Source organism: Pararge aegeria, chromosome 18 (genome assembly GCF_905163445.1).
Source record: "Pararge aegeria chromosome 18, ilParAegt1.1, whole genome shotgun sequence".
Lineage (NCBI taxonomy): Eukaryota > Metazoa > Arthropoda > Insecta > Lepidoptera > Nymphalidae > Pararge > Pararge aegeria.
In genome coordinates, this window is record NC_053197.1 from 11,796,154 (window position 1) to 11,824,069 (window position 27,916).

At 35.5% G+C, this 27,916-nt stretch overlaps 1 protein-coding gene across 1 annotated transcript; it reads left to right on the plus strand.

Moving 5' to 3' along the window:
- Nucleotides 1-1,945: 1,945 nt before the first annotated feature.
- LOC120631769 (cilia- and flagella-associated protein 61-like) lies at nt 1,946-27,889 on the plus strand. The gene is made up of 30 exons (XM_039901448.1): nt 1,946-2,091; nt 3,158-3,292; nt 3,958-4,118; nt 4,852-4,996; nt 6,142-6,277; nt 6,977-7,122; nt 8,185-8,269; nt 8,820-9,034; nt 9,424-9,506; nt 10,044-10,158; nt 10,503-10,614; nt 11,791-11,867; nt 12,475-12,651; nt 13,129-13,207; nt 13,871-13,996; nt 14,774-14,886; nt 15,844-15,975; nt 16,395-16,589; nt 16,907-17,035; nt 17,896-18,056; nt 19,089-19,273; nt 20,243-20,438; nt 21,159-21,328; nt 23,256-23,356; nt 23,433-23,495; nt 24,251-24,386; nt 25,988-26,161; nt 26,747-26,860; nt 27,332-27,436; nt 27,734-27,889. Exons 1-30 carry the CDS (start codon nt 1,946-1,948, stop codon nt 27,887-27,889), a joined length of 4,068 nt encoding a protein of 1,355 aa, XP_039757382.1.
- Nucleotides 27,890-27,916: the final 27 nt, after the last annotated feature.

A 27,916-nucleotide genomic window follows, 5' to 3' on the forward strand; every position in this document is an offset into this window, starting at 1 on the left:
TTTATTATTTTACATTCAAAATATTCCGCCTAACTTTATGTTAAGCAAAAATATATCATATTTTTTTTCATATATTATTGTAACTGTGTGTGTGTAATCTTTTCGATGTAGTAGTAAACTAACGAGGTTATTTTATTAATTAAATAACAGTTTCTTTTTTCTGCTAAAACATTAAGAAAAATCCTATCAAACTGTCTGCAATGTTCGACATACATATATTAAGTAAGGCAAGTATGGCTTTAGTTTGCGTATTCGTACGCAGGCGACTGTTTAAGTAGGTACATATCTCAGTTATACATGAACTAGTTGTGCATGAACACGTTTTTTAACTCAGTCAATGTTCTACATGCATAAACTGCTACTTGACTAAAACCAATTACATGATGACATGATGTATAATAAAAAGGATAAAATTATGCTCCATGCGTGACGATAACGATAGGTAGGTATTAAATCCTATTTTAAAGTGTCCCCTTTGCTTTAGCAATAATTTTGAACTCTATAACTTTAAGATTTTGAAGTTTTATACTATGCTCTAGTTATAAAATTTAGTCAAATAGATTTCTCTAATTTATAATAATTAACTGAATAATTCGAAGTTTGGTTTATGGGTTTTATTTTTATTGTTCGTGGAGTTTTGTAAATAATCGAAATTTTCGTATATTGACTATTATGTGCTTTTTTTGGAAACAAAAACTGTTATCGGAAACAGTAATTAAGTGTTTTTTTTACAATTGCACATATGCTTTGTTGCTGCATCCACTCCAAAGAGATCAACAAAATGAAGTCATCTTATTTATTGATGCTAATTTTTAGACCTAATAGAAAATTTGTTACAGAATTAAATTATTTTTATTAGAATATTGTGTTCTCTGTATATTAAGCATTATTAATCAGTTTAGTTAATTTAAATGTTTTCGTATCATTAACTTTAAGCTCAAACAGCTGTTAAGTGTGTACTGGCAGTTTCTTTTTTCATTTTATTATTGTCTATGTATTTCTAACATTCGTAATGTTTGAATTTAAGATATTAAATAAACATAAGTCTGTATGAAAATGATTTTTTGTTTTGCCTTGTCCTTTGTCAAATCCTGATATCAGAATACATGAGATTTACATGTTAAATTTGCTACAGTTATTGCTGAAGCCGCTTGTATTTAATGGTGGTAATTATCCGTTGCCAAGCCAGAACTATTTTGGAAATTCTTAATAATTATTTTATCAAATCTCCTCCCATATTTGATGGCCGCAGTACCTATATAACTGCGTCACAAAAAAAGTTATCTGTTAGATGTGACCTATAGTCCATAAGTAGATGGTACACAAATTTGGTATGACTGGTTTTATAGTGTCATTCTCAGGTTTCACGCCCCCGTTCGGGATTAACTACGGAAAAAAAATACGAAAAATTAGCAAATTGTACTATCAAGATTTACGAGAAAGATTGGTACGTCACATCAGTTACATTAGTAACTGATAAATAAAAGTTATTCCCAAAGAAGCTTTATTTAATCATACAAAAAAAGCTTCTTTTCTAAAAATTTTTATATGTCGGATACGCTAATTCGGCGGTAAAGGCCATATATTTAATAAATCGCTGCTGTCTTTTACATATTAATTTCTCAGAATCCTGCTTACGGTGTAATGTATGATAACATATTAAATCAATGCTTTCTGTAGTAGGATCGCAATGTAGACCTAATAGTTTGTAAATACGACTATCTGAGATAGGTGTTACTTACTCGTAAATGTCCAAGAAGTTTATATTCTAAGTACAGAGCGAAACAAAGAGGATACAACCAATGTCAAACAATATAAACATACAACCTTAATAACAGTTTCAAAGATTTATTGTTTTTTCTAGCGGTTTGCTAACAAAGAGATTCACAGTTTAATGTCATCGTATACATATTAAAAATACGTAATTAAATTCAAAAGACATATCATGGTATCAAGATTGTGGAAAGCAGTTTCATTGGGTCGTTTGCGGCTAGCGAACGTGGATGATGCTCCAGCAGTATTTCCGTTAGTAACAGAGTCTATGGCGAAGAACTTCCGAATCAATGACGTCTCTGATATTGGGTACCTATTGTAAGTACTAAATTCGACTTGTACTAATATTTTTAGTTAAGATCTCAGCTATGAAGGTTGTCGCCGGTCTCAATTGAATTTTACCTTAACTTCATTAGAGATGAGAGATTGTGTGAGAGGTGAGAGATCACTGGATAATATTTGTTAACTAGGACTTGTACCTCTTTACTTAGTTCACCAACCCGAAGTGGAGCAACGTGGTGGGTCCAATCTCTGTTTCCTTACAATTTAAAAAGAGGTCGTACCAGCATTGAAGGGAAGAGATCATCGATCCCTCGATTGACCAAACTTTTGATAAAAGGCCTTTTAAGTAGGGACCTAGGGATATAATAAAAGTCATGATACGAGTTTGTTAGTATTTAATAAGTAATTCAAATCAGTCAGTTGTGCAGTAGATAATAATAGAATATAATCTTGAGCAAAAGCCTGGAATGATAATAAATAAAATAAATTTGTACTCATGGGCAAGTTACTAACATGATCAACTACGGATCGTGAGATCTTGGGTTTGATTCTCAGTGCAGGCTAAAACACTTATACTGAGAATAACCCTAATAGAGTTTTTATATTAATTAAGAAATTATCAGTACCACCCTCGTTTGGTATCAGGTACGGAGGCTTTGGCCGCGGCAAGTTGCCACCCTACTGACAGTCGGGACCATATTTTTTTGCGTTTCGTTATGATTTTGCATAGAAACTGTTAATTGCTACATAATAAGTTAATATTTCCACGGCTGATTGGCGCAGTGGGCAGCGAACCGGCTTTCTGGGGCCAAGGCTGGGAGTTGGGATTCCCACAACTGGAAAAAAATGTTTGTGTGATGAACATGAATGTTTGTCAGTGTCTGGGTGTTTTACTGTATACCTTTTATAAGTATTTATTTATACTTACTTATTCATAAAAATATTCATCAATCATGTTAGTAGTAGTAGTGTGAGAGTCCTCATAGGTTACCTTAACTTAGTACCAAGGCTGCATTAATGCTTTATTAATGCAGCCTTGGTAATGCTGTCAGGGGCTAATTTGTAGTATTAAATAAATAACTACTTTTTCTATTCCTTACAGTGACACCTGCATATTGTCAATATGCCATTTGGATATAAATGAGAGGGTAGTTGGTTGTCTGGTTCTGAAAGACTACCCGTTAATACCTGCCGTCGGGCCAGGGGCTTGGGAAGACTTCGTTTACACTAAATATAAGTACATAAAGCAATTATCGGGTAGCCTAAGTATTTATAGAGCACTCTCCAGTCGTTAGTATGAAGCTTATTAGGCTACGGATCTCAAGTGTCTGGGTGCAACTTTTTTTGTGAAGATGAAGTAGATCCCAGCCTGGAGTTAGAAAATTTACGCTGTATAATGTTAATGAATTATGTCGTTAACGCCTGAATGCGTGCCCCGCATCTCTGCCTCCAGCTCGGGGGTCCGCTGGAGATTGGGGTCCTTAGGTCCTGGTGTAATGACCGCACTGGAAAGCGAGTCAAACGTGTCTTGGGACTCGTCGCTAGACACACGCGGCATAAAACCGTGGAATCTATTAGTCCTCACAATCTGTACGTCTAACGGTTGGAATGATACAGTGTCTTTTTTCTACAGTAGGTAATACGGAACAAGTATACGGCCTATTTGATGGTAATTGGAAAAGCATTGTCTATAAACAGAGCAAACCTTCGCAGGGCATCCAAATATCATGTCCTGCAACGTCCCGCCCTAGATCCATAGACCTGAGGCGAAGGTGATAAGCCTCGTGTGCCTTTTATTACACCGGCTCTCTCGCCCTAGGACGGGAACATAGCATTGCAACAATGCTTCTTAGCGGCAGAAATAAGCATGACGCGATCTTATTTATTTTGAATCCATTTTAGAGCTATAGAACTAAACTCACGGAACACGTTGTTTATACATCTGCTATGCTGGAGCCCTTCGTACGGCCGCGAAGTGGTGGACGGCATGTTGAAATCTGTGCTTATGCACGATCACTATTTGCAATACATTGGGATGATAAAGTCTTTTATCAATAGTACAGGTGAGTTATTCGAATGCATTATACCTATATGTATCCTGTTACAGCAGCAGCAGTTAGCAGTTAAAACAAACCCATACCCTTAACCAGTTTTTACCTGGCGTCATACGCTCAATCTTGCCGGAACATCTTTGCTGTTAGAATGGTAACCAACCACGGCCGAAGCCTTCCTACTGATCAGACCAGAGAAAATTAAGAAATTTAAAAATTTTTGAAAATGCCTCTGCCGGGAATTGAACCTTTCACTTAAACCGCAGTGCACACACCACTGCTCCAGGAAGATCGGAAAAAAATATCTGTTATTCCACGACTGCTCAGGACAGAATATACCTACTTAATTAATGTTTTCAGTTCAGTGTTTATGTATGTAAGTTTCTTTGTCCCACAATAACTCCTAGATTCCTTAACAGATTTAGACGTAGGAAGTGTTAGAATCCATATATTACTTATATATGGATTCTAACACTTCATCTGCAGTGACACTGGCTATATTTTATTTGGAAAAAACATAATGTCTGCTAAATGGCGACATTTTATAATATGATATTTCGTGTTGTGTTTATTTTTTTGTAGGGAATTTCACAGGTAGATTTTGCTGATTTTTTACCGTGAGAATGATTTCAAAATATAGCTCTGGGTAGAGTTGTTCTTCTTTATGACACGTATCGCGGGGAACCGTAAATAGGAAATTTCAAGTTACTTAGGTGTTTTGACATTATTGCCTTTTATGTTATAGTGTTAATGCCAGGCCAGTCCCGTAGTGAGGCCTCGTTCAAGCGCTTCCAGGCCTTAGAACGCGGCATACCCGGCGACCAGCTGCCTTCTCTGTGGATAGCAGAACGTAAAGATATCTGTCCCAAATTGAGGATACGGCGAGCCGTGTTAGTTTGTGATCTTAAAATACATTTCATAAACCCTCTAGTAGGTGGGCAGACTGTCGCTTACGGCTGGTCAAGTCATGCAGTTTGTAACTAATGGGTAACCTACCTTTAGCTGAGTAGTTTGGGCCATCCCGATCCCGGGTCGTCCTAATCCTTTATCTTATCGACACCTAGCATAAGCTGATTCCTGGCATTTGTAGCTTCAGCGATAAGTATAAACGGCTTGACAGACAAAAGTTACATAAGGTACTTTCTTCCATGTCGTGATCGATTTTCTTGACTATTCATCAGTATAAAAGAGTTTGTGAGTCTAAATTATTGAGCGGCAGAACGTAACGTTTGATACTACGTAACCCTATATCTACTTAGTACCATAGTAATAGGTATAGAGTTTCGTTGTAAAAGTAGCGTCACGTAAAAAGAGCTCTGACGCGCACTGGCCCATTTATGCAAGGTACATAAGTGTAATTACGATATAATTATTTAGCATTTTGTTTTATTATACTTATTGCCTACCTAAGTTTACACAAGAATAACATATATAATCATTAAATAAAAATAATATACTACGACAACACACACATCGCCATCTAGCCCCAAAGTAAGCGTAGCTTGTGTTATGGGTACGAAGATGTTTTATGAATATTTTTTATGAATAATATACATAAATACTTAGAATATACATATAACCACCCAGACACTGAAAAACAATCATGCTCATCACACAAGCATTTTCCATTAGTGGGAATCGAACCCACGGCCTTGGGCTCAGAAAGCAGGGTCGCTGCAACCTGCGCCAATCGGCCGTCAAAGCAATGGCAAAAATGGTCTTGTCCATTTGACGTTACAGAATGTACATTTGTAGTACCGTACATACAATTGTCGAGGCAAAGTTAGGCTCTGCATTTACCATAACTACGTGGTCATCGTTTATGCAAATGTCACCATAGAAAACTTTATAATTTAATTCATAAAATCTGATTTGCGCAGCCAAATGTCAACTTACAAAAATGGTATATTTTTAATCTACACTGCGTTATTTAGGTTTAAATTTGTATCCAGTCGACAAAGAGCAACTGCAAGACGTCATTCATACGATATCTATGTTCGTACCAAATTTTTAATTATTACCTGCCTTCCCACAGCGAGGAAGACAATGATGATCTTCTGCCAATAATCGAACGCCACTCGCAGTGGTTACGCGAGTTATACGGCGATTTCTATATCAGCGAGCTGATATCGCGACATCCGGAGTCCGAACGAGTGCAGCTCGTGTGTGAGGTAAACCTAAGTATATTTCAAAAGTAAAAAGAATCGATCTAAAATGTATAAAATGACAAGCAAATTTTTTTTCAATACTTTAATAGATCATCACCGTAATTACAATAGCACAACAATTGAGACTTTTGTATGCTATCTCAGCTGGTGGTCAGTCATGATGTAGTCTAAGAAGGTAGCGGGCTAACCTTTTTAAGGGTTTAATCGGTTTCCAAACGACACTGTTGTCTGACTACTGCTGAGCTGAGCAGATTTCCGAGGGCCCTTAAATGGGGGTCAAATTATTCTATGTTTTACAAAATTTGAGACAGTTAATATTAAAAGTGTCTCTAACTAAAAGGCAGGTTCTTATAAGGTTGTATGCAAAAGATAATTAAAACCTACATGCTCTTTATGATAAAACCTGATGTAGACAGTTGTCGGATGACATGATGGTAATTGGAAAACCATCGCCTATGATAAACTGAGCAACTCTTCGCATGGCATGCAATACGCAATACTAAGGCAAAGGTATTGAGCCTCATGTACCTGATTCCACCGGCAAACACGCTTCCTTAGACCGGATCACAGCAACGAAGGTGTTAGTGTGTGCAGCAGAAATGAGCACGGCAGTAGTTGTTCCCCACGGCAGTAGAACAATCACTGTCTCTACTTGATCTATATTTTAAAAATATCAAATGTACCGTATGCTAACTTTAACAGCACAAGGAGGTAGCAGTTGGTGTGATGATTCTGAACACGCAAATCAACTACGAAGCTTTAGAGGAGAGCTTTGAACTGTCGCCCTTTGCCGGCCTGCGTCACCTCGACATGCCACCAACATCAACACAAAATGATTCCAACACCAGGTAGAATTTAAGAAATAAGAAATTTTAAGCTAAAGAATCTATTGTTAATTTATGCATGTTTTCTCTAACGATGTACAAGGTAATGACTAAGTAAGTAACGCATAATGGATACATATCTACCTACTTTTATGCATATTTTTACCTTTCACTAATCGATTTTTACTATGCAAGTCATAAACATAACTTGTCTATGGTTCTTGCCACAAGGTGTGGTATTTTGTGTTTATATTATCATATTTTTCGTCGTCAGACATCATATGAGACCGTGACACGTATTTTTTCTCAAGGAATCACCTAAATCACTAGGCATCAGATAAAGAAGATTACTAGGTTTAGTGAAATCGGTTAAGGTCGTATGCAGTCTCATCAACCAACAAGCCGAGATAAAAGTATCGGCTTAGGTACAACTAAGCTATAGTCTATACATGTAAATATAATGCCAAAATAAATACGTACTGTTTTGTTAACTTGCTCGTTACTCAAGTGGCCTGAAGAGGTCGCTATGTACCTAGAAGGCGACCAAATTGTGTTCGGCATTGTTTTGTGTTGTGATGTTTGTCTCTTTTCAACCGACAAAAAAAAAAGGAGAAGGTTCTCAATTCGACTGAATGTACTTTTGTTGATATGTACAGTGAAAGGGTATTCATGCATTTATCATTCATACACTACCACGATGAGAACCTAGGTTCGAATGCCAGTTAACACCACTAATCATATTTCTGGATACATAAACGCACTTCTGTGCAAACACTTCGGTGCAAGTCAGGAGTAGGGAAATAGATTGTGCCCAACTCCGTGCCTCAGAGAACACGTTAAGCAGTCGGTCGCGGTTGTTATCACTAAGATGTGATTATAATCGTTAAAGCCCGCCAACCCGTATTGGACCAGATTGGTGCTGTAAGAGAAGAGGATATGCAATAAAATTTTAATAGGCTGGCGATGATAGTGATGATTTGGAAATGTAGAGTGTTATAAATGATTAAGAAATAAAACAAAAAATATATTTTTGACTAATTTACATGGCCATAATTTCCAATAACTTCATCTTTCGTCTTTCGTCAGTTTTGCCGTAGGCGGAAACGCTACGTGCGAATCTCAGCAAGGCTCCAATGCCGATTTGCCCGAAGCGATAGATGCAAAATCTCGGGTATGTGTATTTAAATACTTTTTAACAGTATTTGTGAACGTACCTTACCTAACTTACCTTCGATCAAATGAACCTTACATTTGATCGTAGGTAAGTTATGATAAAAGTGTATCTAAAAGTACTAGAGTAGGGTAGGTGGGATAGCCTATATAAAAGAAGCCTGTCACGTAATTCTTAGGCTAACGATGATGGTATGAATTTGATAAGTTGTTAGTTAATGAAGGCTGAGCCTAAGGTAAGGGTTTATTTATGATAGTCATATAACGTTTTCTAAAATTAACATCTGATATATCAAATCAGATTAAGTGCAGCTGGCATTGAAGGTTGAAAGGAAAAGTATTACATAAATACATGTGCCTCGAGTTTTCAGACAGAGAGTCAGAGCAGTGGAGGTTAAACTTTTTGTTTAATAACTTCGATAATAATGCTTGTTATAATAAAATTTGCTTAGTATATTTAAGATCGGTATATAGGTCCGTATATGTACATAAATTGTTTAGTTACACTTATATTACAAGAATGGATAGATAAGTACAAATCATTCTTTAAGGTAACATGGGTATCAGAGGACGACGCAGTTAAGGAAATGTGCAGAGAGTTAGATAGGTCGAAACAGAAACAAGCCGATGGCTATTCGCAGTTGGATATCCTACAGCTCCTGGAAGAAGAAGACGACGAATTTGAATACGACATCGTTAATATTGATACAGATTTGTTGAGGCTGCCACGGTTGTTCATGACCGACGATATTATGAAAAAGCCTAGGTGAGATCGCGTCTAGTATATTGAAAACATAGTTGTACAGTATAGTATATGTCATTATGGCGTTCTGTCCTACCTTATCATATAAACTGATAAACGTTCATCCACCGCTGGACATACAACTTTGTAGGAATTTCATAATTCCATGGTCCTGTTTCGCTTAATGTCCAGCAACTGTCTGCATTACTGGTGCGGGGTCGTTACTCCTTCGTCTTCAGTTACTTGCTGCGAGTAATTGTAACACATATGATAATAACCGGGACGTAAGCAATATAAGTAATAATCGTCACTGCCATCGCCGAGGCACATTGAAATTGCTTGTCTTAGCTCTAAATCCCTGAGAAATAAAGAGAAGCCACTGTGTTGTAACCTAACTAAATTTTAATTTACAGATTATCCGATGAAAGTATTTCAAAGCACAAGGAATCAGGTTTTGACAATAAATACATTCTGAAAGATAAATTGAAGACTCTAGGTGAGTTACAATTATAACATATAGACATAAGTTACTTACCTACGTTAGGTAGTTAATGAGGCGAGTTTTAGGATGTTTGTAACCCGAGCCTGTAGATATTTCAGTTGAAAATGTTTAGCCAAACAATTTCATTATTGTTACTCCCTGTTATATATTTGTTTTGTTATATTATTTTCATTATGCTGTTTTTAAGCTGTTAACATCACTACGGATCAGTTTCCACTTTCCAGATCGAGCAATACATAGGTTAGGTATGGTTATCTCTTTATAGTTTATGTCAAGAAATTCTAAGTAACAGATCGGAGTTGCGTTGCGCTGTCTATGCCATCATGTCATACCTCAGAGAGCATGGTCCAATTACTTAAGTAAGAGTTAAAGTTATGTAAATTTGTGAATTCCTCTGCAGACAAAAAGCATGAGTTGCTTTTTTGAACATTTTTTTTTCATTACTTTTGCTAAGTAAGCTTTATTTTGTATTCGATTTTTTACTCTCTTATTACGTGCATGATATATAAATCGTATTTTATGACCTGCCAGCGAATACAGTGAGTATCGTATCGTCGGTCAAGCCTCCCGAACTGACTCGATATTCGGGGCGACCGAACGCTTTCCTAATAGAGGTGTTTGCTATGCAAGCCGATTACGATGAAAGGTAAGACCTACGAGTATAATACAGATATCGAATATAGAGTTAAGCTCACAAAGAGCGATAAGTCTACTAGATCTCTCCATTCAAAGTGTTCTTGTAGACTAAATCTAATCAAACCTTAACACTTTTCTAAAAGAGACGTACGAAGTTACTGTCACAAAAATATGAGGATTTTTTTTTATGAAAATCCATTGTTAGCGTGCTATTATTTTATACTTTTGACAAAAAACTTATAAAATTATAAAAAGCAAAACATTATCTCTGTTAACAATAAAGCTTCCATATAAAATACGCTGTAATAACTTATATTATTTTAATTTGTTTAGTTTTTGTAATGTTCGTACCAGGTATGGTTTTGAGATGCTCGAGGCTGCCTTTGAGCTTTTTCCCGATAGAGACTACTGTATCATGTGTCTCCCCTCCTCGCACACGTGTTTCCCACTTTTAGAACAGTTTACGGTATTTTGTTTTTACTAATTAAAGATTTATTTTATTTTATTTTAAACTTTTCTGAAATGCTCCAGAATCATATCATCCGCAAGCTCAGGGAGACAAACTGACTTTGCTATTAAAAGGCGATTTAAACCTTACTGCTTTAAACTAAAATGTGGCGGTTTTTCCAAAAACAGAATAAGCCCTAAGGAGTGTTTTTTTGTTCATACTGTAATCATTGACGGACCAATCAGAACGGCAATAAACATCGTCTATAAACACAGCATCACTTCGCAAGGCATGCAAGGAACACGTCTTACAAATTGCCACGTGTCTATCAAGTTTAGACCGGAAACCACGACCTTTAGACTGGAACACAGCAATGCTGCTTGGCGGCACATAAAAATGCTAGCGGCAGTACTTCTCTTGACGAGCAAAAATCTCTACTACAATTAGACGATAGACAGGCTAAAAATATACACTTAAATCAAAATAATAAGACTGTCTTCAAGCTTGAAAACGTGTTGTGCAAACGCCATGTTGCTTGGGTATCCTTTATACAAGTGAGTAAAAATACAGAGGTCGGGTGCTAGGGAAATTAACTTTAATGTTACACCCTCAACAAAGAGTAGAAACAAAGAGTTTAAACTCTATTTATCATATTAGTGTGCCTTTCCGTAAGAGTATTAACAGAACCATAACCCAGTCATTAGTTTTTAACATCTACCCCTTTCCCTTCGCTTTCTTTATATCGTCGTAAAACGATCTTGATGGCTTCTCACAACACTTTTTATCATCGGGTTTTAATTCCTCGCTAAAAGCAGTATTTTTTTAAATATTATTTACCATCTTGTTTTAAAAGTATAATTCTTATTTAAGTGAAGCCTAGGTTTATCCAAAAATCCTGTCATATGCATGAATCATTTTTCATTATTTAGAGGTAATTCATGGTGATAACTAAATTCAAAAGCTGAAAACTTACCTGGGTATATTTTGGTATGCCTATGTTTTATAGTCTTGCTTAATACCAATTAAATAGTTTATGTCTTCATAGAATTTAAATTTTTCCGTACGTTGTTTCATTTTATTAGTAAAAATACCTACATTGCTCCCACCGAGTACTGGGCTATATGTTTACTTTGTGTCTGTGCAACTAAATACTAGTACAACTAAATTATTAAACCGTATATTGATTTATTTCAGCTCGTCACTCCGTACAGCTTTAGAATGCGTTTCATGAATGATACATTGTACTTAGCGCATGTTAATGCAATCAGAGGGTAGGTAGTTAATATTTATTTTACATCTGCTTCATTTTGAATGATCTATATGATAACAGTTTATATTAATATTATAAATGCGCAACTGTGTTTGTTTGTTGGTTTGTCGACATAATTACTCCACCGTCCTTGATGAAATTTTAAACATAATAAGGTCAGCTTAAAGACCGCGACCGATGGCTTAACGTGCTTTAAGTTACTTTTAAAAGTCTTGTTTTAATATTGCATTTTTTTAAAGATCCAGGATAAAACGGATAAAAAGAACTAGCTGCTGGGCACGACTTTAACCGCATTTGTTTTGGTTTTGTAAAAATCCTCCCTGAACAGTTTCTTTTCCCGGGATCAAAAAGTTTACTAGATCCTTCTCCAGGTTGTAAGCAAATCTCTGTGCAAAATTCCGCATTGCACTTTGGGGCTGTAGATAGGTAACCTGAAATTTATCGGGTTAAGAAGTTCAATAGTAAACATTGCCAGAATGCAAGCTATGAGTCATATCGTATTTAAATCGATGCAGTGATTGAGCTTAAAATAGGTAACAAACAAACAGGCACATTTTCGCATTTATAATATTGGTATGGAAGTATGGAAACGAGCAGATATTTTTCAGGAACCCTACCGTTCGTCGCGCAGAGGCATATGACATTCCCAACTTGAATGAGGTCTTAGAGCACGCTCCAAGAAAGCTAGACTTGATGGCACTGTTCGAAAACAGTCTCCAATCTTTAACACTATCGTCGTATGTTTTGCTTAATGAAAATCAGCCTATTGGATTAGTTGTTCTCGGGTAATAAGTTATTCCCTAATAACTTTGAAGTTTATATTCATTTATTTTTTTCGTCTTACATCCTGTTTTACAATCTTCTTCCTAAAAGTTGAAAATTACTAAAGAGATTTCATTTCATTTATTCTGTTCGCCTAGGGCGGCCGTTGTATGTTGGATGGTAGCTTCTAGGGTAACAAATTACAAATTCGCATTATTTTTGTTGACTTATTTAAGTTATTTTCATTTAGTCTACGACATCAGAAGTGGGATAACTTAAGCCAATATCCTTTTCCGTAGCAACCTAAGATTGTTAGTAATTTTTCATTGGGCCCCAACCCACGTTGGGGTCCATAGGTCCGGTGCCCCAAACGTATGGAAATCTTTACAAGAGTCCTTTATCCTAGCAGTGAAAGTTAATCATTCTAGAAAAATAATAATCATTATAAAATAGTTATGATAAGTTTTCGACATGAGTTTATTTACCTACTTATATTGTAGGCCGCTGGAAGATGGATCATCTATCAGAACTCAATATGATTTGGAGCCAGAAGCTAGACGTGCCGGGACGGATGCATCGGTTAGTAACCTATTTGAGGTTTATAGCTGTTCTCTTCTCAAAACAGTGTTCTTGGTTTATCATGTGACTGTGCACTTTTATAAGCGACCAGCCGTAGCTTTAACCTAAACAATATCTCCTGACTCACAGCATTTGAAAAAAAATAGATACGATGAATAGTCTATACCAGGGGTTCCCAAACTTACAACTTACACTTACTTACTTGGCAGTAATAATTTTACTGCCAAGCTGGCATTGCTGTGTTCGGATCAAGAGGGCGTGGTAACCATTGAGTGTAAAGCTTAACACGTCTACGTCTCAGGTTAATGGATACAGGGTACTGCGCAGAATGTTGTTTTGCTGGCCATAGAAAGTGTTGCTCTATCTTTAGCCAGCTGTTTGTAGGTTTTCCACCTACAAACAGGTGGGCCATATAATTGATCCATAAGTTATATCGATAAACAAGTCTACATTTTGTAAAAATGTAAATTGTAATGTGGCCAACTAGACTTTTTTTTACATGTTACATTTACAACTTTAATTTACATTTTGAAAAAATGTAAATTGTTTTGATTTACTTTAAAAAGTTTAGTAAACTGTATAAGTTTTTTTTTATTTCTTAATTTTGTGATAGGCTTTCGTCACTCCACTGTTAAAAATAATTTTATTTAAATTTGTCCACAGATTTTAGCTTGTGTCATGTCTCCTGTCATGGAACCTCATGCGCGATGGTATCTGAGGGACGTGCTGCGTCAGACCAAATATACTTCGTTGTTTTGGGTTTGCCGACTTTTCGCTAAAGGGGATGCGGTAAATAAGACAAAACCTTTAAATATTTTACATAAAATGCCTCTTGATTCTTAAGTTAAAAAAAAAGTGACAGCTGCGTTGTATCTGTCAATTTTGTGTTGTCAAATTCATCCTCATCTGCCTATTAACGTCCCACTGCTGAAACAGACCCTCTTACTCATACGAGACAGGGTTTTATCGCATAGACCCACCAGGCTACTCACATGCGTGTAGGTTTGCTCCAACGGTAGCTTTAATGATTACTATCACATGTAAGTGATAATATCCGGGATTGATGATTGAAATGCTCTCCAAGGTACGAGGGCCACTTGCCTAATTTTAGCTTTAGCTAACCGATTTTAGCATTAGCAAACCGATATAATATACTGAAGATTGGTTGCCATAGATAGCGACAATATGCCGATTACAATTTTATGATTGTCTCATTCTACGAGGGTACCATAAATTCAACTTATAATAAAAATTGCAATATTTTCAATGGATTACCCACTAGTTTCGAAATCGATCCAATGCTATTACATTATAAACGAAATATTGAGAGTTGGTAGGTTTTTTTAGTCGTACATTATTTTAATGCAAATAAATTCAATCCAATCATTCTAATAAAAACCGAACATTAAAACCACTTTAAAAGGTATGAAGTCGTCATAGTTACAATTTTTTTTTTTTATAGCAACTTAGGTTAAACTGTTACATGTATTTTTTAAATTATTAGTGATCTCTATGTTATTTTGATAATGTTTATTTGTGTTAATGGATTGCACATTATAAATTTAGAGTCCCGTCCGGAATCTAATGTCGCTTGCAAGTTATATGATGCCGGTGCGTCCCCGTCGAGCAGTGCCTAATAATATTGGGGGCAAACATCACGATAATATATTTAAAGATATGTTAGTCCTTTTGACTTTAAATTGACGCACTTAGTTTATAAAGCGCACTTTAGAGTGTAAAAATATCGTATTTAGTTCATAGATTTAAACATTTGGTTTCATTTGTCAAATTAATTGGTACACAGGTTGGATTACAGTTTGGTAGCTTAAGTTGTAAAAATAACATTTCCGTTCCTTCTCATACCGAGAAGAGACCCGTGAAAGTGGGCCGGTTGGTATTGGTGATGATTATATTAAATAGCCCTAAACAATCTTACACATTCGCCCTAGACTCGTAGCTAGACCTAACAGCAGTATTATTGTTTCTGACCAAGAAACTCTTTCGCTGGTTGGTTAAATGCAGTTGGAGAAGGACTTTTTTCGGAAGCTGGTTAATAATTAATAATGTTTATACTGTAGCCAAATTTACCTCACCTTGCTTCTCTGCCAAAACTTTTTGCCCTCGTCACGTCGCAGGTCATCATGTTGAAACAAAACGTATTATTCCGGGATTATTGAAACACTTTTAAATTTAAGAATTATTTTTAGAAACCTCTCATGAATGTTATTTCTTACGAAATAACATTATCCCCGATCGACGTGCAGTAAGCGTGCAAAAGCTTTTCTTTTGTAGAACCCAAAATATTACATTGGATTTTCTTATAATGTTTCTTGAATATACTTGACAAAATAAACCAAAAAGCGAAAAATGAGAAAAACTAGCCAACTCAATTTTACTCGCTTTACTAAGGATATTTTCCACTATTGGTTAAATAATTATTAAATGCCAAATTATGTAATAAAACAGATTTTACCTTTAAATTGGGAGTTTTTCATGTGTCAGTATATCTCATGTTTAATTTAGATTTTATCAACGATTCTATATTCTTATCCTTTCTCATTCGATTTTACGATTAAGCTATTTGCTTATATATATATATATATATATATATATATATATATATTTTTATGTTACAGCGCAACACCATTCGCTTTATGGATATTAGAGCGACCGTTGACAAGTATGCCAAAAGTTCACGTTAACAATAGCATTGTTGTTGTTGGAGCTAGTCGCACTGGACTAGCTTTCCTGGAAACATTGCTTTTAGGGTATGTTTGTGTATTTACCCTCAGCAGCTTAGTTTTCCAGTGCTGGGCCTTTGGCCTTTATTACAGAGAAGGATTAAGAGCTTTTCAGACCTGTTTATTTAGTCGTGATAGATAGAGATGTGCAAAAAAAAAGAAATTTATTTATAATGTTAGTTTCGTAGTAGAGAACATTATTAAGTTCCAAAAAATTATAATGAGTAGGTAGGTATCTAAATTACCAAGTCACGATAGCTATTTGGAGTTGCCATAGCTGAAGGTTTCTAAATCTGTGGTCACATTCTAGTTTGCGTGAATCTACAATGGTATTGGTCTCCATCCATCTGTGTGTTAGTTTATGAAATGTCGACAAACTAAGACAGCAATTATTGTGAATAAAACTTATTTTCGTTTATACTACATCGTACAATGAATTTTTTTAGACCCACATCTGAATATCTTACATTTACAAATATAACGTTAGTATCGCGGCACGGTTTACCGGCCGTCACGGATTGTATGCGAGCCGCAGAAATATGCATACCAAGGGATGGACGATACACAGAGCGATACATTAAGAGCGTTCCCTTTTACTACTATGTAGACATCATGTCTGCAGTTGTGATTCACATCGACAGGTACTTAACTTTTGTAGAACTTATCATTAAAAGTTTTTAGAATTATATTGATATTGATATATTTTAACAACTGTTTTTCCTAAAATTAGATTTTTTTCATATTTATATAAAAGAAAGAAATGTGGTAAAAGTATACTTTCCTGAGCCATCCTTCAATTTGTTTTAGAAACGCCTTTAGTGTCCGTGAAGTATCCATAACTTATAAAACCATACTACACAAAGAAAATGTAAAGTTTAGAATATTAAGTAGATTTTATAGGTTATCTATTAGTGAAGTACCTAATCAGTTTTTGAAAATTTTGTTATTATTTTATAAGGAAAAAGAAATGCATTCACCTCAAGGGCGGTGGCATAAAGTTTTATGATGAACTATTTATAACATGTGGACAACAATTCCAACATCCAGACTATTTGAAGGACTCTATGGAGCTGGCCAAGGAAGTGGAGTAAGTACCTAATCCTTTTTATTAGAGAACACACTGTTTATCAATCTGAACTAGTATTATTTAATATTATGAACTTCCTGGTTGGTTTAGCGGTTATTTGTACTCACTTCAGATAACGAGGTCGATCGAACTAGGTTCGATTCTCGGCTCTGACCACTAATAATTGTAAGTTACCGAAATTAATATTTAAAGGGCAGTTTCTCTGTTGCTGTTGATGACATGGGCGGCGGTGTTCACTTTACATCAGGTGACCCGCTTGCTCGTTTATTTGCTATAAAAAAAACAGTGCCAGTCCAGCGTGGTTTATCAGTGCTCTGATTCCCTCTGTTCTATAACCAACAGAACAGTTCATCCTCATCAAAACGGCAGAAGTTGGCCATTAATTCGTTGAGGATGATATAATGCAAACAATATAATGAACCGTTTTTTAATAATATATTATACATTACAGGAAGTTTTGTGCCAAAATTATTATGGGCAATCCAGCGTATCTAGCAGCGTATTAGCACATAAATACAAAAAAAATTAGATACAGTTTTCCATCATCAATTTAATTGTTTATGTTATAATATAAATTTTAAAAGCCTGCCAAATTTCATTGAAAGCATTATGGGGGTGAAGTCTCTAATTTCCCTCTCTTATAAGTGAAGAGGCTCTTGCTTAGCAATGGGGCATAAATAGATAGGCTGAATTAGATATTATGAAAACCGAGTATTAGGTATTTTAATTTATTATTTAGTAAAACCGAACATTGTGTAAATCAGTACTACCTGTAGGCCGCGAACAAACAACGGCCGACAAACAAACAAACAAACGTATTTTCTCGTTTATAATGTTAGTCTATATTTTTTGCATACCAGGAAAGGCAAACCATGTGTCAGAATCCTTATGGACAACCCAGCGTATCTGCCCGACAATGTTCCATTGCATCCGGAACTACCCGACAATGTCATGCTCATTAATACTTTGTACCAAGCAAACACGTGCTTGCGAAAATTAATGAGAATGATATCTAGCACTGGTAAGTAATTGTCCTTTTTTATTATACTAATGCCCGTTTAAACTAACGTCGGACAAGGCAATGCCTTAGTAAGTCACGCCTGATCAAAAAAAACTCCTAGGCATACATTAACCTTTCACCAATCGCTTTTCACATGACAACACATATAATCTAGCTTGTCTATGGTTCTTGCCACATGGTTTGGTATTTTGTGTTTGTATTATCATATTTTTAATCTTTCGTATGATTCAACGTTATTAAAAAAAACGAATTGATATACTTTCATCGGTCAAGTATCAGTGTACGCCGAATCGGTGATTTAACTTATTAATTATTTTTAAGTTAAGATTTGCATGCCTCTAAATGGGCTAAAATATTGGTCTGTATAATTTTTTGAACATCTATAATTTCACATGTTTTTTGCAAATAAATGATAATGATTATGATTAATAATTATGATTTTTTACTTTAGACGGATCCTAACTCAATTAGACATAACATAAGAGTTCGTGAAACTTTTTTTTCTCTTCTTTAATAACTAGGCATTCGATTAAGGCTATGCCTAGGTTAAGTGAAAACGGGAATTAAAGATAGCCCTTGGCTCTAATCTCACCTGGTGTGATGCAGTCTAAGTTGGTAGCGACTAACCAGTTAGGGGTACTGCAGTCATAAGCCGCCATAAGTACCCTAAATCGGCTAAATAGCTTGGTGGCATGTCTATGTCGGTAGGGTACCACCCTGCCTAGACTAGCCAAGAGCAGTGGCGTGAATAGAGGGTATGCACAGGGTATGCAACAATAATCGTTTGATTTTTAGGGTTCCGTAATAAGTCCTAAACGGGATTATTGGGAAGCCATCGCCAATCTGTTCCTCTGTCACTGGCGTCTATAGTTTTATTCGTAATTTGCAGCTAGTAAAAATTGTTCATCTATCGCCTATGGTAAAAAACAATGCAACCTAAGAAACAGAAAAATACAGAAGATATTAAACCTTCCCCATATAAATTCCCTTTTTACATTATGAGTTATGGAACCCTATAACTTCTCTTTACAGCAAACACAAGTTATTGTCTTAGTAATGAGAGACCTGTTGTTGTGTACGGAGACTGTATTGAAGCATATAGCTGCATAGCGGCTTTATTGGAATTAGGCCTAACGGGTGATTCAATAGTCTTCGTTGAGCCTTTTCCTCCTGAAGACAGCTCTGCTATTAGAGTTAACTGCTTTAACAATGAAACTGTAAGCTAGTTTTTCTATCCTAATAAAAAAATCGTGTGTGTACTTATGAACACGCGTTAGAAATTATACTCCTTTAGCTTAACGAGATAAAAATTTAAAATCTTTTCAAAAATTTCATCGGTCGTTTTATTCTACGTTTGTAGAAAAAGTTACATTGACAGTTTAGTATAACGAAATATCAGTTAGTTAATTGGTTAAATATTAATAAGTTTATTTAAATATAACAAAAAAAATATTTCTATATAATTAAAGAAATGAACATAATAAACATAAATAAATTTGGAAAACTAATAGACTCATTATCGGACAAACAACATTATAATTTGAGATTTATATACCATTGAATTAATTGAATAACTGGAATGCGCTCGCAGTCTTTGACAATTGAAAGTGTACACTGTCAAAGCTTATAGCTAACTTCAGGGTGTCGGTTTTTTGTGACGGAGTGGGCGAGCATCGTAAAAATTTACTCTCATCATTTATCCCTAACGCGCCAAAGAAGTATAACTCCAAAAGAAGTTATAGATTTTGTAATTAAAGGAATATTTTTAACCGATTGTACTGAGTAAACGCGTGTAACTATTGTGTTGTAAGTTGTAACAAGTAAACGCGATTTCTCGTAGGTACGCAAGGTAAGTAAAAATTAAAAAAAAAAGTTATATCTCCGGAGATTCGGAAACTCTCGGAAGGTCTTCCGGATTTTTTTAGCAAATACGGAATAAAAATTTAAATGAAAGTCAGTAATTTCTAAAGTTCTGTTGACGAAAATTGATATTTAGGTTGAGACATAAAATAGTAAATCAAATAATCAATCATAAAATAGTAAAAAAAAATAACATGTTATGGATTTGTAAAAAAGGTGCCTAAATAGGGGATGAAAGTTTTTTTAAAGACTCAACAGTTTGACTGAACACATAAAATATGTGGTGGTGATCTGGCGCCTATTTCTTAGTTTCAGTATACTTTCAGGTAGATGAAAGAGTTCAAACGAAGCTTGGAAAGCTCGGTATTCGTGTATATCGCCAGTGCTACTTCAACGGATGGTCGGAGTGTGAAGCAAGTGTTGACTATTTGCAGCTTATGTCTCCAACGCACGCAATGCATGTACCCTGCTTTGCCCTTTTCTATTTCGGGATAAAGGCTATTGATTTAAATGCTTTTAAAGGTATCTTTATACTTATAACCTTAAGTCTTCTAATACTGTCTTATCTTTATTATTTCAATAATAAAAAAAAAAACGTCTAATGGGGTGAAACGAAATGCGAAAGAAATGTTTTTTTACATGGCTACTTCAAAGTATGTATTTATAATGCTGGGCCAACTGGTTTCGAAATTAGAATGTTTTTAGGGGTATTTATTCATGAGCTTGTTCGCGATTCATAGCGTACTGCGAGTGGCCTGCAAGCCTGAATTGACAAAAAAGGGCTAGATGAAATAATTTTAATGTCGTGTGTCTAAAAATACTAATTAGTTTATTGGTGTCTCGATAGTTTAAAACTAGCGTCTTAAACTGTCCAATTCGTTTTATTCATCATCATCACATCAACCCTTTACCGGTCCACTACAGAGCACGGATCTCCTCCCATAATGGAGAAGAGGTAAGGCCGTAGTCCACCGCGCTAGCTCAGTGCGGATTTGTGGACTTCACATACCTTTGAGAATATTACGCAGAACCATCAGGCATGCAGGTTTCCACACGACGTTTTCCTTCACCGTTGAAGCAAGTGATATTTTAATTACTTAGTTGTCATGTTGAAAAGAAATTGCTCGATTGTTAGTTCGTTTCGTACTGAAAAGAGTCGATTGACATTTCATTTTTTTCTTTAATAATGAAGTAATTTTCGTATGAATAAGCAATAAGACTTACCATTCGTAAATTACGCAGCTATAAACGAAAGCGGCCTTGTGTATGACGGCGGTTTGGTCGTTGGACCCATGTTTGAGACGAACGACCCTCACGTGTACGGAGCAGGCCCGTGTGTGCGATATTCACGTCGACTCTACGCGCCGGACCGTCTTCACAAATACTATTGCTCTGAGGATGTGGGGGAAGCGGTAAATATTGATATGCGGAATCCAATAGAACCATTCCACCCCCATTTCAATACGTTATTTGACTGACTACTATTTAGTATAATTATAACAATCTTTACAAACTACACTACCATACCTATACAAACTTTGTATGTGTACGTATCAAAAGTGCATAGGTATTTGAATTAAGAATGGCTGACTTATTATTTATACCGAATATTTTACTGTAATGTATGTGATCTTTTTATAGAAAGCAATTATACGTTGTATAGGATTACTATTGAGTTAGATGTAATGAGATATTATTTAAGTCTTAAAAATAGTGGTATCGCTTTTCATAAAGAATACAGTGACAGGGATAGCACTACTTTTAGATCTGCCATTTTAGTTCAGTTTAGAGATTAGCCGTTAATCGAACCGGCTGAAACTGGAATAACTGGAATTGACTTAAGTTTTTTTTTTAAGTAATAATTGATGGAGAAAGGTGATGTTCTAAGTATAAAAACATCGTCTATAAACAGAGCAACACTTTACAGGGCATGCAAGGAGTCCTGCGACTTGACACCTCGTGTCCATCATTTTGAGGCGTAAGAGTTTAGCCTCAAGTGCCTGTAATTACACCGGTAACCAAGACCTTCAGACCGAACAGCATCACAAATAACGTGGCAGAATTAAGTATGGCGATAGTACTTCACCGACGAGGTCTGTCACAAAAAGATCTACTACGACTCGATAAGGCGATGTAAGACTTATATATAAGTAACTAGCTGTTGCCCGCGACTTCGTCCGCGTTTGATTTTGTTTAGTTGTAGCTCAATAAACAATAAAGTATTCAGTATCGCTAAGCCTTAAATGAGGGGTTTGCTGCTGTCCGCTGAGGAGTTCTGTCCTCTATCTCCAACCAACCACATTCATCAGATCTACACAATGTTTAGGCAAAATTAAACACATATAATAACCTCTATAGTAATAAAATAATTATTTAAATCGGTTATAATTTGTTGGAGTTATGGTGTAAAATCGTCAAACACTTTCATCCCCTCTCCCAAAGGATTCGAGCTTTATGTCGGGATAAAAAGTATCCTATATTACTTCTTAAACTTCCAAGAATATTTGTACAAAGTTTCATGAGGATCGGTTAATTAGTTTTTGCGTGAAAGCGTAAAAAACAAACTTACATTGACATTTATAATATTAGTAGGTGTTTTTCGTATATGGAATGGGTTTGCGCTTGTGGCGGTTTCCCATTACAAAACTAGATGGCGCCATAAGTATCAACAAACTGCCGTTTTAGATTAGATTGAAAATTGTTTGATGGCATTATTAATTTCGATTGTTAATTTAATGGCCATTTTCACTAAATACAATTCGAATAACTAATCACAGGCGATGTCAACACAAAAAACGTTTCACTTGCATAGGTGATAACTATTGGTGATCGGTTTACAGAAAAATCCTTTTATAATATTAAGGATTACTTAAACGATAAAAGAGCTTGGGTGTGAATTGCTCTAGCTTCATATCTTAACATAAATTTTCAGTGAGATGGTGATAACAAAAAAAAATTACCCGGCTAAGTTTGTTGTTGGCTCTTCTTAGACCAGTGCGCGTTTGGAACCCTCGTAGCTTTAGGTTTAAGTTGGCGAACGAAGTTATCATCATCCCCTTACAATTATGTAAACATATATGAATGAACGCTTCATAAGTACCTGTGATAGGCCTACATGATTAAAGAAATTTTGAATTTGGATTTAAGTATTCCGAATCTGGAACCTACTTAGATTGGGCGTTTCTTATTTTTGCATTGCTTTGTTCTGTTCGTTTTTAGTGAAAACGAGCATAAGAAGCTAAAGCAAGTAATGATTAAAGGCCCCAAAAAAAGGCAAAATATGAGCCTGTTAGGAAAGCTACTAGCTTTCTGCAATTGTTTTCCTTTTGTGTGTTTCAGCTAGCAAGGCAGTTGCTGCTTAAACTGGATCCCTTTATGGCAGGAAGAACGGACCTCGAAGAATTAGATAACACGCACCGATATAGTTCGAGTTTGCTCGCGTAATATTCTTGCGATGTTTTTTCAATGATATCGCATAATGTGCTTATGACTAAAAATTTAAAATGTCTTTTACAGGTACCGAGAATCGCGTGCCAGTTTTGGAAGTTCCGGCCGCTTATCAAATAGCGCTATGAAAAGGTAGTAGGTACAAACTGTTAGTACATTTATTTAGCAGAATATATTTGCAATGATAAACTTAAAGGGGCTTCAGCCTTCCTCTTGGGGTGCCCGAGTTCTATCTCTACACGCACCTCTAGTTCTGTGCATTATACATTTATTCTATTAAAATATCACTTGCTTTAGCGATAAAAGAAAACATCGTATGGAAACCTGCATGCCTAAGTGTTTTTGATAATGTTCTCAAAGGTGTTAAATTGTGCCAATCAACACGTGGTCAGCCTGGTTGGCTATGATGCGTGGATCTCTTATCGTCCCTCCTTTATCCTTTATCCTCGTCGTGAATGCCTTAGCCCTCATATTTTTGTGTTGAGACCCGTGACCTGCATTAGGCCGCTAATGAGTTGATAATAATGATGAAAAACTTAATAATCAACGATGTTGTAATCGGGACTTCTGCCGAGTCCAGATAGTTTATGTAAATAAATAAATAAACAAATATACTACGCCAATTTACCCATCGCCATCTAGCCCCAAAGTAAGCCTAGCTTGTCTTATGACTCATGAATATTTTTATGAATAATATACATAAATATACATATAACCCAGACACTGAAAAACATTCATGCCTCAAAACCCTTTCCAGTAGTGGGAATCGAACCCACGGCCTTGGACTCACGCTGCAAACTGCGCCAATCGGCCGTCAAAATGTATCTTTCTATCTTATCTAGAGTGTGACCAGATGTATATTTAGATAATTTTATTTATACGCTAAGTCGCTGGCAACCCGTCACGAAGTTCGAGTCGCCGATAGTGCAAATGGCTACACTCCCAGGTCCGCTTTACTACATGATGCTGCGAAAACCGGGTCGGCGTGTACCAATGGCAGTGCAGTTACTGCTACCGCGACAGGTACCGTGTAACAAACGATAAATGAGTTATAGATTATTTTATTTTATTACTAAACCTTATCCTATGAATGTAAACCTACATATATGTTAACATTATCTTGATGGAGTTCTTTCTAACACTACGATTTAGACCGCGATTTCGATTTACTGGTAATTGATATGCTAAGATAGTAGCGGGCTTACCTGTTAGGGTTAAAGCACGTTGTTCTTAGTACGGCTGACCACCAGACCATATCCAAAATTTAGAATTCCCAAATTGTATTATCAAAATTAAGCTTAATTTGCTATACTCCGCGAAAAGCAGGAGAATTTGTGTGGTGTAATTTATAATTTCTTCAATCCTTATACTCCACACCAAACAGATTTTCGGCAATATACCCTGTACGCACGTTTCGCTCCGAAACCGGAGCATCCTCAGGAGAACATCTCCTACAATGAATAATTGTTAAGACTTAACTTGTTTTTTCATTTTGTATCATCTGCATACCCTGTGCATACCCTCTATGCACGCCACTGGGATTTCCGCAAAACATGATTTCCTGCTTCTATCCAATATTCCCAAATTGTCCCTCCCACGGGTTGAGCTTGCGACCTCACACTTTTAAGACCATAGCGCTTACTACAGTGCCAGGTAGGTCGTCAAAAAGTAAGAGTGTAACACATACACTATTGTCGAGGATTAATATTAACCTCATCTTAATATAGATAGATAGATAAACACTTTATTGCACAACATTTTCAACATTAATAGTTATTTATGCAACTGTGGTATAAAAGGGGTGATTTAAAACCCAAAGTGTGGGTTATCTAATGAGTGTGTTAATACCAAATTATCAACAGTTCCATACAACACTTTATCTACTATCGTAATATGAAACCTCTAAAGAATCTGAAACAGTTAGCAGCTTACTGTTAACATCAAAACTGCTTGTCCTAGTGACCTTATATTGTGATCCATTACTTAGTATATATAAATAAACTAAGTACTATTAAAAAAATTGCAGTAGTAATAACACATTTTTATAGTGGTTGGAAAAATATTGTTCGACATTTATTGGTATGTTAAAATTTTTTTTAACATACCAATAAATGTCGAACAAAAATGGGATTTTAATAACCTCCTTCTTTTTTTTATGGCGCGCGGTGTTCTTTTAGACAGGCGCGTGACTGACAATGTTCTTTTTTGAAATTCATACACATACCACGTACCGAGCATTAAGGAATTGGCTGTCTATGTGAAAACTTTTGCGCAGAAGGGATCGAAAAAAATAAACGAAGGACTTTTATAATGAAATTCAGTACAAAATTATAACACCCGACACGCGTTTGGATGATATAATGGTTATTATGACGTTGGGTGTTTTAATGTTGGCGATAAGCCAACTGTTTCAGAAAATTTATAGGAGAATTAAAGCAATCTACTCCCAGTAGATAAAAGAAACAAAACAAATGATAACTTAATAAATTTAAACAAAACTCTCATCCAGAAAACCCACGGGGAAAGTAATTTAGGATTGTAAAGGATCGTGATAAACTATTTTTTTTTAAACCGCAAAATATGCGTTTGGCATTGATTTCTTAGTTTATTTATTACTCTTATAGGGTCACACACTTATAACCAATAAAAGGGGCAACTACTTCAGACTGCAGATAAATTCCTTGCATTGCGTCGAATCTATCAGCTGTCTCTCTAAGAAGCCATTCTCCTGTGATAACTTTACGCAATTGTATGGTAAACACGAAGCTTATTTCAACAATCTTCTCGTTAGATATAACGTAAGTCGATTACTTATTATTATTCAAGAACACAAAGTTTTATTTGAGAATAGCATTTAAATGCCCTTCAATGATATTTATATCTAATAGGTAAAAATTTAATAGTCAAGTCGAAATAGTCATTTATTGATAAATATTACTGTCACAGGTCATACAGTAATTATTAAAAATTTAATTTGCAATTTATATGCAAGCAAATGCTTCGGTATGAATCGAAATCAAGCTAACTTGTTGACGCCTTACTGCGCTACTTCAGTTATATTAAAAATTAAAAAACTTTTGTTTTTACAACCGCGCATAAATGAACAGTTAGTATTTCACAAAATTTTATATAATATTAATATGAGCAATACTCTCTAAAGTTTTGCATAAATCAACAGTAAAACCTTGCCCTGAATCTTATTCTGCGAAATAACGCCCCATCACATCATACAAGAAGTTCGTGGCTAAAGATTTAAGGGTGTCACGAATGACAACACAAGGGTATTTATTAAAGCAAAATATTAAGTAAGGAGTTGGGGCCATGGTCAGTATGGTCACGAAGTTTATGGATGTTGCGTAATAATTAAAATTACTTGATTACAGATTAATCTCATAGACGATCTTTTTGATTACTTCACCAAACCTTGGACAGCTGCCTTCTTTCAGGAGCCATTCACCACTATGTTAAACGATATTTATGAACATGGTGGTAATACGGTAGGTTCAAAATCAAACCAAACCTTTACATGTCCCAAGATTTTGTTATAGTTTCTTTGTCTTATTTCATTGTTATGTGAATCCGTGATCTTAAATTATATATGTAGGTTTGACCAAAATTGATGGTAAATAATTAGAAGAGTAACTAAACAACTAAAAATCAATCATTTTTATGTTATTTATTTTGACTATTCCGGTCATTCCATTTTAATGTTATAAAGATACCAATCTTCGGAAAGAGCATGAAACTTTTTAGTTGCAAACAGAAAATAACTCCTAATTAGTGCAATAGTATTCTTCTTACCACAAACACGTACTTAACACAAGGAATTTATCATTATTTTTCGATAATAACCTTGTTTTAATAACTTTTAAAATACTACTTTAATAGGGCTTTTTTCGCTCTAAAGCATTAGATGATTTAGGCGTAATTTTTGGTGACTACTAATGCTATTTATTTATTAATTTAAGGTATACGATGTGGTAAAGACGAAATTTAATGAGTTTTACGAGGGCCAGAGGGCAGAGTCTGTTACTGAAGAGCTTTCTGCTTTCATTTTTAACGAGTCTTGCAAGGTAACAAAATTGTATTTTGAGTATAGAACTGCCCTGTAACAGAGACCTTTAGTTATCAGCAACGGTTAAGACGAACAAGAAAACTCATTGGGATAAATATGAGTAAGTACGCAAAAATCTCAAACTTTGGGAGCTCCTTCATAGGCCGTCATCATTTGCAATTTTCTTTTGAAACGAATTATTTTGAAAATGTGCGGTAAAGGTCATGGTTAAGTATTGCCATGTTCGAAACTAGAATCTAGAACAACCTAGACTGCGAAGAAACTGCTCACATTATATCTATTTTTATTTACTCAGGAGTGCGGTCAAAATGAAGTGTTGCATCACGACGCCGATATTTTCTGGAAAGCGGTGGGCGGAGAACGCATTGTGTTCAAGAATCTGACGAGATACCTGCATAAAAATGCCGTTGCGAATCCACATTATGCTGTCCCAGATATGCAATTCATTTAAAATAAATTATATTTCAAGTACTTTTTT

Bases quoted from the DNA above. Each gene is read 5' to 3' on its own strand.
- LOC120631769 (XM_039901448.1), top strand. From the start codon at position 1,946: ATGGTATCAAGATTGTGGAAAGCAGTTTCATTGGGTCGTTTGCGGCTA. The intron at 15,976-16,394 runs GTATGTTTGTGT...GAATTTTTTTAG, and splicing joins CTGGAAACATTGCTTTTAGG to ACCCACATCTGAATATCTTA. The intron at 23,496-24,250 runs GTAGTAGGTACA...TTATACGCTAAG, and splicing joins TCAAATAGCGCTATGAAAAG to TCGCTGGCAACCCGTCACGA.